This window comes from Neomonachus schauinslandi, chromosome 10 (assembly GCF_002201575.2).
Source record: "Neomonachus schauinslandi chromosome 10, ASM220157v2, whole genome shotgun sequence".
Lineage (NCBI taxonomy): Eukaryota > Metazoa > Chordata > Mammalia > Carnivora > Phocidae > Neomonachus > Neomonachus schauinslandi.
The window spans coordinates 15,117,685-15,133,764 of NC_058412.1; the positions used below are offsets into that span (position 1 = coordinate 15,117,685).

The 16,080-nt window shown below is 35.3% G+C and overlaps 1 protein-coding gene across 2 annotated transcripts in view; it reads right to left on the reverse strand.

Annotated features, from left to right (window-relative positions):
* Nucleotides 1–5,635: 5,635 nt before the first annotated feature.
* WDR35 (WD repeat domain 35) overlaps nt 5,636–16,080 on the reverse strand; it is a 57,852-nt gene continuing 47,407 nt past the window's right edge. For both annotated transcript variants that reach the window (XM_021697470.1, XM_021697471.1), the window contains 9 exons: nt 15,651–15,854; nt 14,466–14,612; nt 13,675–13,807; nt 11,584–11,694; nt 10,527–10,691; nt 9,038–9,178; nt 8,069–8,225; nt 6,179–6,419; nt 5,636–5,888 (listed from right to left, as the gene is read on the reverse strand). In XM_021697470.1, the coding sequence (XP_021553145.1) occupies nt 5,738–5,888; nt 6,179–6,419; nt 8,069–8,225; nt 9,038–9,178; nt 10,527–10,691; nt 11,584–11,694; nt 13,675–13,807; nt 14,466–14,612; nt 15,651–15,854 (1,450 nt within the window). In that variant the 3' untranslated portion in view covers nt 5,636–5,737. The remainder of the gene's footprint in view (nt 5,889–6,178; nt 6,420–8,068; nt 8,226–9,037; nt 9,179–10,526; nt 10,692–11,583; nt 11,695–13,674; nt 13,808–14,465; nt 14,613–15,650; nt 15,855–16,080) is intronic.

Below are 16,080 nucleotides of genomic sequence, written 5' to 3' on the forward strand. Positions count from 1 at the left end.
TTACCTAAAAAACAACCCAGAGAAGGAGATTAAGGAAACAATTCTAATTTATAATAGCATCAAAAAGGAATAAAATATTTCGGAATTAACGAAGAAGTGAACGACTTGTACAATGTAAACTACAAAACAGTGCTGGAAAAAATTACACATAAATAAATGGAAAGACATCCTTTGTTCAAGTTAAAGGTACCATAAAGTTAAAGGGAATCCATTTTAAAATCCCAATGATGTTTTTACAGAAATACAAAAAATCCATCTTAAAGTTAATATGGAATTTCAAGGGATCCCAAACAGCCAAAAACAATTTTGAAAATAACAAAGAATACTCACGTCCTGATTTTGAAACTTAACTACAAAGCTACAGCAATCAAAACACTGTGGTATTAGCGTAAAGAGAGTATTTTCAATAAATGTTGCTGGAAAAAGTAGATATCCACGTTCAAAAGAATTAAGTTGGATGGAAACATATAAAAAAATTAACTCGAAATAGATCAAAAACCTAAATGTAAGAGCTGAAATATAAAATTCTTAAAATATAAGGCAACAGCTTTGTGACACTGTATTTGGCAACTTCTTGGATATGACCCCAAAGACAAAGAAAACATAAACAAATTGGGCTTCACGAAAATTTAAAACCTTTGTAAAAGACTATAAACAGTACAAAGACAACCCAGAGAATGGGAGAAAATATCCAAAAATCAGGTGTCTGATACGGAAATGTAGGAGATGCTGGGCTGGTGTGTCTACTGGTAAGACACACAGAGGATTCTGACATGGGGTCTCTGTCCACTTGAGAAGCTCTGGTCTGTAGGAGGACACTGGAGGGCCTAACCTGTGATTTCGGTGCTGGGGCGAGGCTCAGTTGCTGTCCCTCCCTCTCACATCAATCTTCAGAGTCCACCTGCAGGTGGTGCTTTGCCGGGGGAGGGGCATCAACAAGCCTCCCCTTTGCCAGCTCACTCAGAAATACAGCTGCAACAAGATGGTCTGCTGAAAGTGTTATGTTCGCCTGCAACCTCATTCTGTCAACTGCTGCACAAAGTGTGGCCACACCGACCACCCAGGCCCTGAGAAGAAAGTCAAATAAGGTCCCTCCTTGGGCTCCTCCTTCCCCTACAGGGCCGCCACTTGCCTGAGCCCCATGGCCCCAGGGCCTCAGTAAAGCTTCACTCTCGTTGACTAGAGCAGTGGGAAAAAAATACACATACACACAAACACACACATATACATATATTTTTTCCCCTAGAATATATAGAGAACTTTTAAAACTCAATTTTTTCATAGTAGGTCTACCATTTTGCATTTGCACCAGCAGTGTATAAGGGTTTCAGTTGTTCCATATCCTTTTCAATACTTGGCAATATTAATTTTAGCTATTACAGGATGTGTGAGTGGTATCCCATTTTTCTCTAGATTTTACGAACTAGAAATTTAAGCTATGCCAAATAAGAAGTGAGTAAATATTAACTCTAAGCCTCTTCATGTCTACTGTTTCTTTTAATTTTAGAGAAATTTCTTAAGAATAGCTCTTGTCATGAAGAAAACTTACACTACAGCAATTTCTTCAGTTTGACCTGTTTTTTCTTCTCCTAAATTCAACTAAAATATAAATTAATGCCTTTAATTTTAAAGAGGTTATTAAGACCATTTTCACTTCTCATCTCTCATAAATACTCTATGTATTTTTGTAGTTTTCTACTGTGGATATATGTTACTTTTCTAAAAATATGTTTATTTTCAAAAAATACACATTGATTTCTTAAAAAAATAACTTGAGAATAATCATAAGAATAGACAGTAGGGGGCAACATAATATTGCCATTTTCATTTTAGAAATTCAGCAGCAATATCTTAGAGCTGTAACATTATCAAATAAGTATTTCCCACGTTCTCTTAAAAGTCTGGTAAAATAATTTCCCCCCCATTTCTAAATGAGAACTCTGTATGATTCTAGAGTAATTCACTGCAACCTCCAGTCATCTGACATTTGCCTAGTACCTTTCTAAAAAGTTGTTTTTTCTGTTTGGTAGCGAAAAATGACATTAGAAATCTACTGGACCTCCTTGTCCCTTTCTCCCCTATCCACTCTGAAGCCCAACACTCTCCTAACCAACCCCCACCAAAATACTTAAATCAAAACAAAACAAATACCATGTTATCCTTAAGTTATAGATAAAGGAAACTGGGGATAAATACAAGTCATTTTTACTTCAAAGCTTATTATTTTCTTTTTTTTCTTTTTTTTTTTACTTAATGCCACATAAAACCTAAAATCTCAGCTCTTGGAATACAAAAAGATCATTTCAAAGTGTATTTTAGCAAAAAAAAAAAAAATGTGTAATAAAATTGGCATTTGTGCATGATGGCAGGTCAACAATGTTGATAAGCACATTGCTTATCACTGTAAACTTTTATCTGTTGTTCCCATCATCTCAGTACTTTGGCCTATCAAAGTATTTTCAAACTCTGAAAGGTAATATAATTCTGCTTTGAAACTTCACATAATTCAGGCAAAGTTTTGTGATAAAGAGCAACTCAGCATTACTTAAATGGAGTCAGTACATGCTTCTTACAGGAAGAGAAACAATATAACTGCTTCATTATACTGTCTTCAATATATGCTTCATTCTGTCCAACTTCTCCCCAAGTATTTGTTACATATAGACAATTTTGCTTCTCTTTGCTCCTTTCATCGAACAGGAGAGAGTTTGTTGGTGGTGTTATCCTGAAATTTCCTTCATGCTGAATAAACCGAATTAGGTCAACTCATACTATAGGTCTTTCCCTAGTACTATTTTTAAGCAAGACAAAGGTCCCCAAGACATTCTGGCAGATCACTAAAACTTTCAGAGATATAAGTCCCAAACAGGCATAAACTTTCACAATAGTAGAAAAGATATGTCTGATTATATGTGCATATACATGTATGTATACACACATCTACATGGAACTGGAATTGAAGCTACTGGGAGTGTAATCAACAAGTACAGTAAGGTCTAGAGGAATGACAATCAGTTCTCAGCTGATTCCTGGGATGGGAAAAGAGAAAGAAAATGTATCAGGAATTAGACCATGGACTAAGAATCACAACTCTGAACATGCAGTCCTGCAGGAATCCTTCACCCTACATCCCTAAAAATTTCTCTTCCATTGATGAAGCAGAGAGTAGTTTTATCCTGAAAAAAGAAAGTCTTATAGAAAGATGTAAGTAAGGGGCCCAGTCGGTTGAGCATCTGACTCTTGGTTTCCATTCAGGTCACGATATCAGGGTTGTGAGATAGAGCCCCACATAGGGCTCCATGCTCAGGGTGGAGTCTGCTTAAGACTCTCTCTCCCACTCCTGCTGCCCCTCCCACTCATGCTCCCTCCCTCTCTTTCTCTGTCTCAAATAAATAAATAAATCTTAAAAAAAAAAAAAAAAGATGTAATTAAGTTCAACAGGAGATATATTCCCTAGGGTTGATCCTTTTGTTAGTATGTGATTTTCTGATTTGGAAGAATATCCTATTCTGGTCATAGAAGAAAACAAATCAGTTAGATGAAACTGTGTTAAACTTAAATAAGTAGGTAATTTATGGGGCGCCTGGGTGACTCAGTCGTTAAGCATCTGCCTTCGGCTCAGGTCATGATCCCAGGGTCCTGGGATCGAGCCCCACATCAGGCTCCCTGCTTAGCAGGGAGCCTGCTTCTCCCTCTCCCACTCCCCCTGCTTGTGTTCCCTCTCTCGCTGTGTCTCTCTCTGTCAAATAGATAAAATCTTTAAAAAAAAAATAAGTAGGTAATCTATGAGGTGTGTTAGACAAAGTAAGTAGAGTATATATGTATGACCATACCTCATATTAAAGAGGCACTAAAAATACAAAAGGCAACCAGTGTACTATTCATGATGCACTAAATATGCATGAGACCTACAGCGTTCAATATGTGTGAGATCTGGATACAATTAGTCATTGGTGACACTTACTCCGGCCGGTCCTCTGCCCAAGAGATACAATCCAATCAAATCCATGACTGCTCAGTAGACTAACTGGCAACCTATGGCTGCGACCTGATATACTTGCCCCATAGCCTCTTATAGAGCAAGTGTCCATCACTAGCTTCAGGCACATTCCATATGCCTGGGTCACCTGGCTCAAACCTCAGCTCTGGTCCTCTTTGTGACCATACTATCAGGGAGAAGCTGACTGGGCAGAATGGCAATCAGGACACAAGAACAGAACAGAACTCACGATTCAGGTAATGTAATCTCTGTATCCCACTGACACCCTACCCTAACAACAGTATTAATCTGACCAAACACTTTCTCGTTGTTCCTGTGTATTTCAAATTGATTCAATAAACCCTGTGAATTAAAGCATCCTCACTGGTCTGTACCACTTTCTGCTCCGTGACTTCTGGAATGGCTTGCTTGGTAGGATATCTGGAGGCTAACACTGCATCACGGTAACTTCCCACAAGGCCCTTGAACACAGACAGAGACTTCCAAGACTTCGGGTCCTCTTATTTTATTTAGGCATATGAGCCCACTACTGTAAGCTCATCTAGGCTCTAAACCTCTTCTCAGAGCTCACTATTCTCGATCTGCAACAGGCTTAATTTGTCTCTAAAGCACTCAAAACATAGCACTTTGAGAGTGGTTGACCAACCTACGTATCGCAGCGGCAATAGCAATGTGGCATATTTCTCTTTACTAATTGCCTCTACTAAACATCAGCCAATCTTGAGTAAATAATGGTGATGACACAGTGCTAGAGTCTAGCCTGTAGCCGCAAAATGAAAGGACACAGTTTATGAGAAATACACGAAGAACACTATTAGCTACATAAAACAGGTAAGAAATTACCCATTGCTGGTTACAATTTTTTCCTTTTTAATTAAGGATGAGAAGTCAAAACAGACACATTATTGAGAAAGAATCATTCCCCACACCCTAGAGTTGTTTAAATGAAGGGCCCTGCTTAGAAACAATGTTTCAACTAGAACTGTAACTACAAAATGGATGTTGTATAGATTTTATCATTATAAATAGGGCCGAGTTTTCTGCACAATATAAAGAGTAATGCTAAATGCCATCTCTCAGATGAGGCTAAAAGGGTAGATAAAAAAGGAAAAGCTATATAAAAAATAAGGCTATTAGAAACCATTCAAATTATAAAAATATCTTAAGGTGCCTTCTCACTTCTGAAAATAAAATACAGAAGACATTTGATACTTATTTAATGAAATACAGCTAACAGTAGAGCTCATTTTAATATTACAATTATTTAACCTTCTTCTGATACAGGTTATGTCAATTCCCTAAATTGAACTTTGCCCCACTCCCGTGCTTCCCCCACCCACCCCTGCCAAGGTTTTTGATGAATTAGTAACCTTGAAACTGTGAGAAAAATTTCTTATTTGGAATATTTTCATAGTATCATGTAATCATAACAGAGAGACAGAAAGACAGACAGGAAATAAGGTTGATTTCCATACGTTTTATATGAAAATCAGCATCATTATTTCATAGTAGTATGTTTACACAAAATTATATCTATAAATTATGTATATGTAACATCTGTATTATATATATACAGATATGTATTATGTATACATATAATTTTGTGTAACAATACAACTATGAAATAATGCTGATTTTCACATAAAATATGAAATCTTCCAATCTTATTACATATACGGTCATAGCTATGTATATTTGCTACATATATTTTGCAGTTCTACGCGATTTGCCATTTCTTTACCCCACTGAACTATGGCATAGGGGACAGAAGTTGTAGTTACTTATTTCCTGCGCCAGGACACAGTGCTTACACACACTGCACATCCAGAATTGATACTCAGTGATTGGGCTTCCCGTGGCTACACACGTTGGCAGTTTCCCTTCCCCTCTGTAAAAACAAGAAGAAAAACAATGAATTACAGTTTAAAACTTCTAATTACTTAAACCATTTATTACACTTAAAAAATTAGGGGATGAAAAACATCTCCAGGCAAGTTTCAATTAAAAACTTCTCTTACAATGAGAAAATAAAGCATTAATAACACTTACAAGACTAAATAAAATAGGGTATAATCTTAAGGTAAATTACTTCAAAATTTCGTGCTTAAATTATTACATCACGCTATTACACTTACAGAAATCCCAGCTTCTAATCAACATTAATCACAATCAGCCTACCCTTCAAGAAGGCTGTCCAATTCAGATTTTCTGTTATCTTTTGGAGTATGTTTCGTGAAGATTTCTAAAGCAAGATCTTCATATTGCTGTTTTTGCTCTGCACTGAGGGTCTCTAAAGATTCAAGTTTAATAAAAGCTTTTGAACAAGTACCAAAAGCTCTACTTGCACATGCACAGAGAGCTAACAGAGAGTAGATCTCAACGGCAGGGATAATGTCTTCATAGTCTCTCAGGTGAAGAGCTGGGAAAAAGAGGACAATTTAGATTTTGAAAAGTAATCATAATATCATGATCATGCATGGAGAAGAATCTATGTTAAGCAGCTTTAGTTTAACCTACATGAACTTTTATAAACTTAAAAAAAAAAAACAATGGTGGGCGCTCGAAGCCTGGTAGAAGGAAGTAAGTTATCCGAGCTCACAGTTCTGTAACGCTAGCCAACAGCTCAGGTGCTACAGAAATCACCACCACCAAATGATGCGCATACTGCGCCGGTGAGAAGTACACACACAGACAAAAAAATAAAAATTGTTGTCAAAACATATCTTTTTTTCATATAAATACATCAGAAATTTCTGTGGCCTTCCAGAAAAGTAAACTAGTATTATACTGTTAGTCATAATTTTCAAGATAACATCATGGTTCCTTTCAGTAAAAAAAGCAAAGCAGCATGAAATCATGTTTTTTTCTTTGCGTTTCTTTGAACAGATTGTTTTTTTGTTTGTCTTACCGAAACAACAGAACTTTGAGAAAAAAGAAGTCACGATAAGCCTCTAAGTTGTCAGTTCAGAAAATTTATTTTGACAGCTGCCGTATCTTATTTTCACCTTTTCTATACTAGAGATATACAATCTTTCTTTAAAATGTACTGAAGAATTAATAGATTGTATATGGATTTCTTCACCCAGTAGGTGAAAACTCTCAAGTTAAAGCTCTAATTTGCCTTATAAGTCTAGAAATTGTGTATAAGTTATATAAAATACAACCATTTTAAACATAATTGCATAATTTATACCACATAGTAATCAGTTAAATTAAATGAAGGTCAGTTATAAACATACAAAAACAAAAATGGTTCTTGTGTATAACTAATAAACAATTAGAAAAAAACTTTACAGTCCCCTTGCTAATACAACTGGTAACACAGTTGTATGTTCGTCAATGTGCAAACATGACTGCAATATACACCACAGGGTATAAAGCAAGCTCCTGAACAACATGTATGATATTATTTTAAGGACAACTATCTACAATTCTATAGGCATGGAGAAATGTCTAAAAGGAAGTTCACCTAAACGTTAGCAATCATTACTTCTGAGTTACAAGATTATTTTACAAGTTATTAGATTATTTTACCTTTTCCTTTGTATTTTTTTTTGTTTTGACTTAAATTGTTATATGTCATTTTTTTTACATCCGTGTCATTTTAATAAAAAACAAATGCTATGGAAAGCTATTAATATGGAAATATCTTACAACCTAGCAATGTTTCTCAAAAAGGACATAAAAGTATGGCCTGTTATACTCCTGATATAAAAAAAACAAATTTATATATATATATATATAAATTCAAAAGCATATGGACTGGGTTACTAAGTGTTTAACTTTGAATGAATAAAATAGTGAATGCTATAGGTGGTCTTTTTGCTTATCTCAAACTTCTGATTTTAATGTGAACCATACTTATTACTTTCTATGTATTAAAAAATTAAAAGTGCTTCAAAAAGGGGAATGCACAAAACAAATTACAGATAGCAAATCTCAAACATGAAAATAAACCCATAGATTAAAATGTTATTGAAATTATATATGGGCAAACTGAGGGAGCTGGCCCTTCATATTCAATTGACCGTTTTTAGACATATTCTATACATTAGGTCATATACCCACCTGTCTTCAGTGCAGTGTCAACATAACCCTCATAGAGCTGCCTCTGTGCAAGTATAAAGAAGTGGTAAGCCTCGGCCCCTCTCCAAGCATTATCTGTGAAGCGACTAGTTGTAGACAGAACTTCCTCTTCCAGCAAACCAGCCAAAGCTGAAGTGGCCTATGAGTCAAGCAGACCCACGTTTTCTGTCAGCACAACCATGACAGTCATTCCAATAAAGATAGTTTCTGAATGGTTATACATTAAAATATCCAAGTAAGCAAATTTTATCATGACAAAACTGTCATTACAGATTTAATTTCTCCATTAGAATTTGTATTTTTTAAGCCAGTATAATAAAAAATTTCTTTCAGTTTTACTGAGGTATAACTGACAAATAAAATTATAAGATAGTAAAAGTGTACCTCGTGGTGATCTCACACACAATACACCGTGACCCATGGTGTGGTCAAATTTTAAAATAGAACTGAGTATAAACTTTAAGTTAATAAGAGATTCATTTACACATAAAATAATATATATATTCTAGGAAAGCTTCTAAAACTCACTGGTTAGAAAGCAAAGGCTACAGATTAGTCTTGCAGAAAAAATTTTCAATATTCCTAAGTAGAAATTTCTAAATTTGAGTATTAATTCCAAATCAGTCCTTTTTCTCCTCTCATTTATGGGCTGTCCATAAAGAGAAGTTTGATAGTTTTTTTTTCTTTTTCTTTTTTTTTTTTAAAGATTTTATTTATTTATTTGACAGAGAGAGAGAGACAGCTAGAGAGGGAACACAAGCAGGGGGAGTGGGAGAGGGAGAAGCAGGCTTCCCGCCGAGCAGGGAGCCCGATGCGGGGCTCGATCCCAGGACCCCGGGATCATGACCTGAGCCGAAGGCAGACGCTTAACGACTGAGCCACCCAGGCGCCCCGTTTTTTTTTTTCTTAAACACATGAGTTGATTTCATGTTCTGTAATGTTCTACCTTACCTCTGAGTTCTTTCCTTTAACTTTTCCTCTTTGAGCATTTTTCATTTGTTCATGGTATTGCTCTATGAGTAAAGCTGATAGGACATACAACTTCTTGACACGTAAAGGTTTGGTTCTTTTCTTTGCCTCTTCATCTGCAATCTTTAAACATTTAAAGAATTTGGGAAGACATTCCTTAATCAAATTATATTTGTATAATCATTTCTGAAATTTGATCTTTAATAAAAAGAGAAAACCAGTAGGATGGAACATAAATACCACCCATTTATAATAAATATTTTAAAACCCATTTTCTTACATGTATCATATGACCTCACTGATATGAGGAATTCTTAATCTCAGGAAACAAACTGAGGGTTGCTGGAGTGGGGGTGGGGTGGGAGGGATGGGGTAGCTGGGTGAGAGACAATGGGGAGGGTATGTGCTATGGTGAGCGCTGTGAATTGTGTAAGACTGTTGAATCATAAACCTGTACCTCTGAAACAAATAATACATTCTATGTTAAAAAAAAGAAGAAGAAGAAGAAGATAGCAGGAAGGGAAGAATGAAGGTGGGGAAATCGGAGAGGGAGACGAACCATGAGAGGCTATAGACTCTGAGAAACAAACTGAGGGTTCTAGAGGGGAGGGGGGTGGGAGGATGGGTTAGCCTGGTGATGGGTATTAAAGAGGGCACGTTCTGCATGGAGCACTGGGTGTTATACACAAACAATGAATCATGGAACACTACATCAAAAACTAATGATGTAATATATGGTGATTAACATAAAAATTTTTAAAAATTCTCTTTTCTTTAGCTTATAAGGACTCCATTCTTTCCTTAGCATTTAGCCATGGAGTTAACAACTCCTAACAATCTCTGAAAATAACAAATGCTCTTAAGTCACAATGAAGAAAGTTTTCATGGAAGGGGTAGCATTTTCCATAAGGAGATTTTTAAAATGATGTTCCAAATATACTGAAATAATAGGACTTTAACATGGCACAGCCTTCAGAAATAAAGATTTATTTAGAAGACTGAGGGGAGTTTTCCCTTTTCCATTAAGTCAAATGGGAAAAAACAGAATAGGATGTAAATTTTGCATACATTAATACCATATATTAGTCATCTTCCCTCCAAATGCATATTACGAAAAAATGTAATGTCTTTAAAATGTGTACACTGAAAAGGACTCAAAATTCTATTATCAATAGGATTGAATTTGTAAGGGAATTTGTATTTTATGGTCCCTGAAAATTCTATAATTCTTTGTTAACTTCAGTATTAATATTCAGTTGTTTAGATATCAATAAGATGCTAACGCTAATAAACAGCCTTTTTAGTAAAAGGTAATAATACTAAGATAACATGTAGTTATAGTAGTAATAAAACCAGAGGCATTTTGCTATAAGTATTTGTTCTCAAAGAAAATGGAAAATGTGTTCTTTAATATGCAAGAAAACATTGGTAACTAGAACATATCAAATACTCACCAAGATTATTATATTACCTTAAACATCAGTTTAGCAGCATCATAAAAGTAATTTGCTTTCCGATAGAGTTCTATGGCATCAAGAGTTTTATTCTTTTCCAATAAATGAGATGCATACCTCGCTAACAGAGATCCAATTTCTTTCATACTATGATTTTTAGCCAATTCAACAGCTTTGTTCCACTAGGGGGAAAAATATACCATTCAGTTACCCAAGCATTTATAGTCACAGATGTCATAAATTTCATACAATAAAGATTTAAGTTTATAGTAATATATAATGATACATCAAAATCTAAAAACTGTATATGTTTTTTAAAATAAATTTAACTAAAATCAGAGCAATTATAAGTTCTATAAGTTAAACATGTGTCAAAATGATTAAATGATGTAAGACTTTGATTTGCTTAGGAAGTCCATTGGAAAAGGAAAACTTCAAAGTTTATACTCACAATATTATAATTCAATTTTGCACCAGCAAGGCATGGGAAAAAGCTACATTTGCTTATAGTAAAACAAAATATGCAATTTCAGTTAAGAAATTGTCCGATCAGATTTAACATTTAAAAGTTATTTTTAAAAAGCAAATGGAGCTTTATAAAATACTTCAGTACTTAAAGCAATACACTGATATTCAGCAATTTCCATGATTCTGTACTTTAATTTTAGTTAAATTCCAGCTCTTAAAAATACCAAATATATGTTTACTCTAAAGAGACAGGAAAATAGATTTGCCAAAATAAATATTGATAAGGTAACCCAATTCCTTCCTCTTGCAATGACCATTACCTAGTCCTTCTTTGGAAACAAAACCCTAATAAAATACAGAAGATTATGAAATTACTTCCAGACAAAAACTTGCCAGACTAGAAGCACAGGGTTTGTCCCATATTGAGTTAGTTATGAGCGGGTCACCCTCAATGGTAGCACTTTAAGAGGTAAGTGCAAACTCCAACATTTTCTAGGTCCTCGGCAAAGTAAGACATTATCTAGCTCCTTTCACGAAATTCACCTCAACCCTCCACTGGCGACAGCCTAAAAGGATGACTAGGGACTTTAGTTTTCAGGTTCTTACTTGGTTGAGATGGACACAGGTATCTACTGCTGCCTTTGGCTGATTACATTTCAAAAATGCAGTCACTGCTTGTTCACACATTCCAACCCTCACAAACATCTGTGCTATTTCCTGTAAGGACAGAACATTACTCTCAGATTTCACACACCAAGAAAATCACTTATATTTTCATTTACAAAACTCCACAGGGACATATGAGTATTACATTTACTAATGGTTACAGTCATTTTTCGTTGAAATATACACAGGGACAGCGGCTACAAACCAGAAAGGATGCTAAGGCATCATTTTCTATAAAACCAGAGTTTCGCTGGCTCACGCCGCAGATCGGACTTTTAACCAGGTCCTGAACACACTGCGCTCTTTTCTCCTCCCAGTACAGTAGCAACTCTACAGAAATGTCAAGTTCTGAAACAAACTCCATAGCAGTGTGTGAAAAAACCATTTAGGGCAACCAATGGTACAATCAATGGTCATCGTTAGAGGCTTCAGCGGAATCTCATGTTCACGGAGCTCTCACATACCTCTCTAAAGAAATGCCCCAGACAAGCCAGCCGTTTGTTAGTGCAGGAAGCTAGATCCAAAACAGAGCTCCCTTGCAGGGTGGTGGTGAGGAGGGAGATCACAACAAAACCCAACCACACCTATCGGGCTTACTCTCCATTTTCAGAAAAATCAATTTTCTTTTTCTTTCTGAGTATCTACTTGGCCAGAGTTTTTCTCTCTCCACCCTCATTTCTAAAGTATTTGGGGAAAATCATAAAAGTACATTTTGGACCCAACTATCTTTTTAAAAGTAATATTTGTATTTCTCTGGTTAGAAAATAATAACACATTCTCATGGTGGGAAAAAAAAAATGTTTTCTAGCACAAAAATGTAAAGTGACTCATAATCTCACTACCCATAGGAAATCTATCTCAATGGTGTGATGTAATTTCCTAACATCTTTGTCCTGTGAATCCATATGGATGTGTGAGTTGCTGTATGTATTGTGATATTACGTATAGTTCTGCACCCTGAAATTCCTACTTAAATATTATGTACATTTTACCATATTATTAAAAAACTCCTCCAAAAACTTGATTTAAAATTTGCACTACTAAAATTTTTTAATCATTTTAATTATTTAATTATTATTATAGCTATAATTACTTAGTATTTACTCAGTAATAATACTTTTTTGGATATTCTATAGCAACACTCTTTTCTGCATCACCAGACACACCTAACAGATGACATTAATGTAGGATACACTGTCCTAATACCCAGGGTTGTAAGTAATTTCAGTTTCTCTCCTACTCAAGAAAGCACAGGACTGAAAATAAAGGTAACTGAAAATATCATTATTACAGGGATAACTGCTCTGATTCAAAGGAGAAAACCAAATTCTCAGAATTCTACTATTCATTCATCTATTAATTGACAAAATTTTTATGGTAGAACTCACAACTGATATACGTCCAGACCATGCAGTTGAGAGATGCTAACTCTACAGGTACTTTACAACTCAGTTATTTACATTTTAGATAAAACAAATAAAATATAAATTCATTAACATCATTCGACAATCAATACACTTAAAAAGAACGTTCAAAACAAAGTTCCAGAAAACTCTTTTTGTTTCTCTTTTTTTAACATTAAATACTTTATTGTTAAAATAACCTAATAAAAGTCAAGCTATCTTTTTTAACTTTTGTTATAGCAAATTTCAAATACATACATACACATTAATCCCCAGACCAAGCTTGGATCATTTTGAGGCAAATCTCTGATAAGATATCATTTTAGCTGGAAATATTTCATGTGTTCAGCTAACTTTAAAAGCAATTTTATAAAACTGATAAGACTACGGTAGATTGTGAACATGTTAAAGTAGTGGAAATATGATTAATTTTCCCTCCATTTTCAAGCATTCTGTAATACTGACATATTGTTTTAACAATTAAAAGTATCACTTCACATCTAAGAAACTATAAGATTATAGATTCATTTTAAATTTTCTTTGTGGCACAGAAATATTTCCTGACTGTAACATGAAAACCTTATAAAATAACCTAACAACTCTAAAACCTAAAATTTGTAATACCTACTGGAAGCAACCTGTGGTTTTCTGGAAGTGAATTGGCAAGATTCTCCAATCCCTCATAATCTTCCAACATATAATAACATTCAGCTAGACGTTCCTGGTTCCGGCCTTGTACATAATATTGTACAGCATTCAACCTATAGAATATAAAAAGAAGCAAAAACTTTTAAAACTAATATGAACCTCCTGGTAAATAAGCATTTTCACCAAAAATGTTCCTTCATTAGAATTACTAGTATTACTCTAGTTACCACCTTCAGTTATAGTATGTCTTTGAAGCATATAAATTGGAGGGAAAAAAAATCTAAAAACTGCGAAGCATATTTTAGTTGCAACATCCTTTGGATATTCTTAAGAAATATTGTTGTAATCTGATACACAGCTGTACTTCCAAACACTGATGTAAATAAATAAGCATACTGATCAAAATGAAAACTTCAGAATAAAAGTCAATGATTTCTGAAAATAATCTACAATAAAACAAGCAAATATAAAATTTTTTTTACCTTTTTCAGAAGTAGATCATATAATATCTTTGAAATGCACACTGTGGTCTTAAATAGTAGAAAGCTGTCTGAAGCTAGGCACACATTTTGTGAGTATGAAAACTCCAAAGTTTTACAACACTTATCTAAGGATCTCTTGCTCCCCAGTGTGAATCTAAAGCTGTTTGAATTTTAGGATCCAAGAAGATGGACTTCAATTTCCCCAGCGTTGTGTCATAGGGAATTACTCAAGCAGCTACCATATTAAGTGCCGCATGAATGGAGAAGGTGGTCCACTTAGGTTACCTACCATTTTTGTCGATCAGCAAAGTAGTCTCCGATGGCATTGTGGGCTTGTTCTAGGAGACTGTCATCTGCATCACCAGATCCAGTTTTCAGGAGCTGGAGTACTCTAAACCAATCTCCCAATTTCAGCCGAAGGCCAATAGCAAGATCTCTACAAAAGAGAGCATGTATTCATTCATGTGACAAATAATTTAACAACTGCCTACCACGTGATAGGTTCGATTCCAGGGAACTAGAATACACAGCAGGGAACTGAAAGACAATGTACCTCTCCAAACATTTTAGAAACTTAACTAGGAAAGAGGCAATGGGGAAAACCTGAAATAGGGAAAAGGAAGTAATTTCCTGCCTTTTTTTCCCTAGAATTCCAATTTTCCTAGCAAAATAATGATTTAAATAATAATCACTTCATCAATTTTGTAGACATGATCAGGCTTATTTAAAAACCACACATATAAACACATTTGGTTTATCTTTCTTTTCAGGGCTTAGGCTGTTATTAGGGATCTCCTGGAAGTACAACATTAATAAAAATGAGATACAACGTTTACAGCTGAAATGAAGTTCATACAGTATTTTATATAAATCTAAAATGAACAGAGGAATAAAAATCAATCCCTATATACCGTTCATTTTTATTTCATGCTCCTTGGCAACAAAAAGTTAAATAAAGGCCTAAACAGAAAAAGAAAACCCGGGCGCCTGGGTGGCTCAGTTGGTTAAGCAACTGCCTTCGGCTCAGGTCATGATCCTGTAGTCCCGGGATCGAGTCCCGCATCGGGCTCCCTGCTCGGCGAGGAGCCTGCTTCTCCCTCTGACCCTCCCCCCTCTCATGTACTCTCTCTCATTCTCGCTCTCTCAAATGAATAAATAAATCTTTAAAAAAAAAAAAAAGAAAACCCAAAATGAGCTGTGTAATAAAGGATAAAAGCCCCCAGTCTCTGTAGTCTTATGGTTTTTCCCTACCAAATGAAAGCAATCCACGGCCAGCCATTAATATATGTAACAACAGCAAAGAAAACCGCCTCCAAATTACAAAACATACATTAACGAGGGACCTGTGGAACATCCAGCTGGTAATCCAAACTGAAATTATTTTCTAAAGAAATGGCATGAGACATTTAGTCTATTGTACAAAAAGATCACGAATGCCGAAGTGCTTCAGAGTGCCTGTACTTTCACGACTTACCTTCTGTCCATATCAAGATACATTCTTTCGGCCTCTTCAAACCTGCCGAAGTACGCAGCAACTTCGGCCTGCTTCATGGACTCACTCTGCAGGTGGCCCAGACGCTTCACAAACTTAATGCCTTGGTAATCTTTGCAGCGTACAAATGCTTGCTCTGCAGTGTGCAAATCCAGGTTCTGAAGAGCTGCTTCAGCCAGTAGGCGCCTGTATTACAAAAGAAACAGAAAAGCTTACTGTAATTACTGATAAACAAGTCTGAACCAGAATGCAATTACTATACCTATTGTTTCTAGTCAAACTGGTGGGAAGTGATAAACACATTTATACATGTTTCACTTAATATTATGCTCATTTTGAGTACTTCCACATCTGAAATGAATTTCTGTATTTTAAAAAGAAGAGCAAGAATGGACATCTACCCCCCATGAAG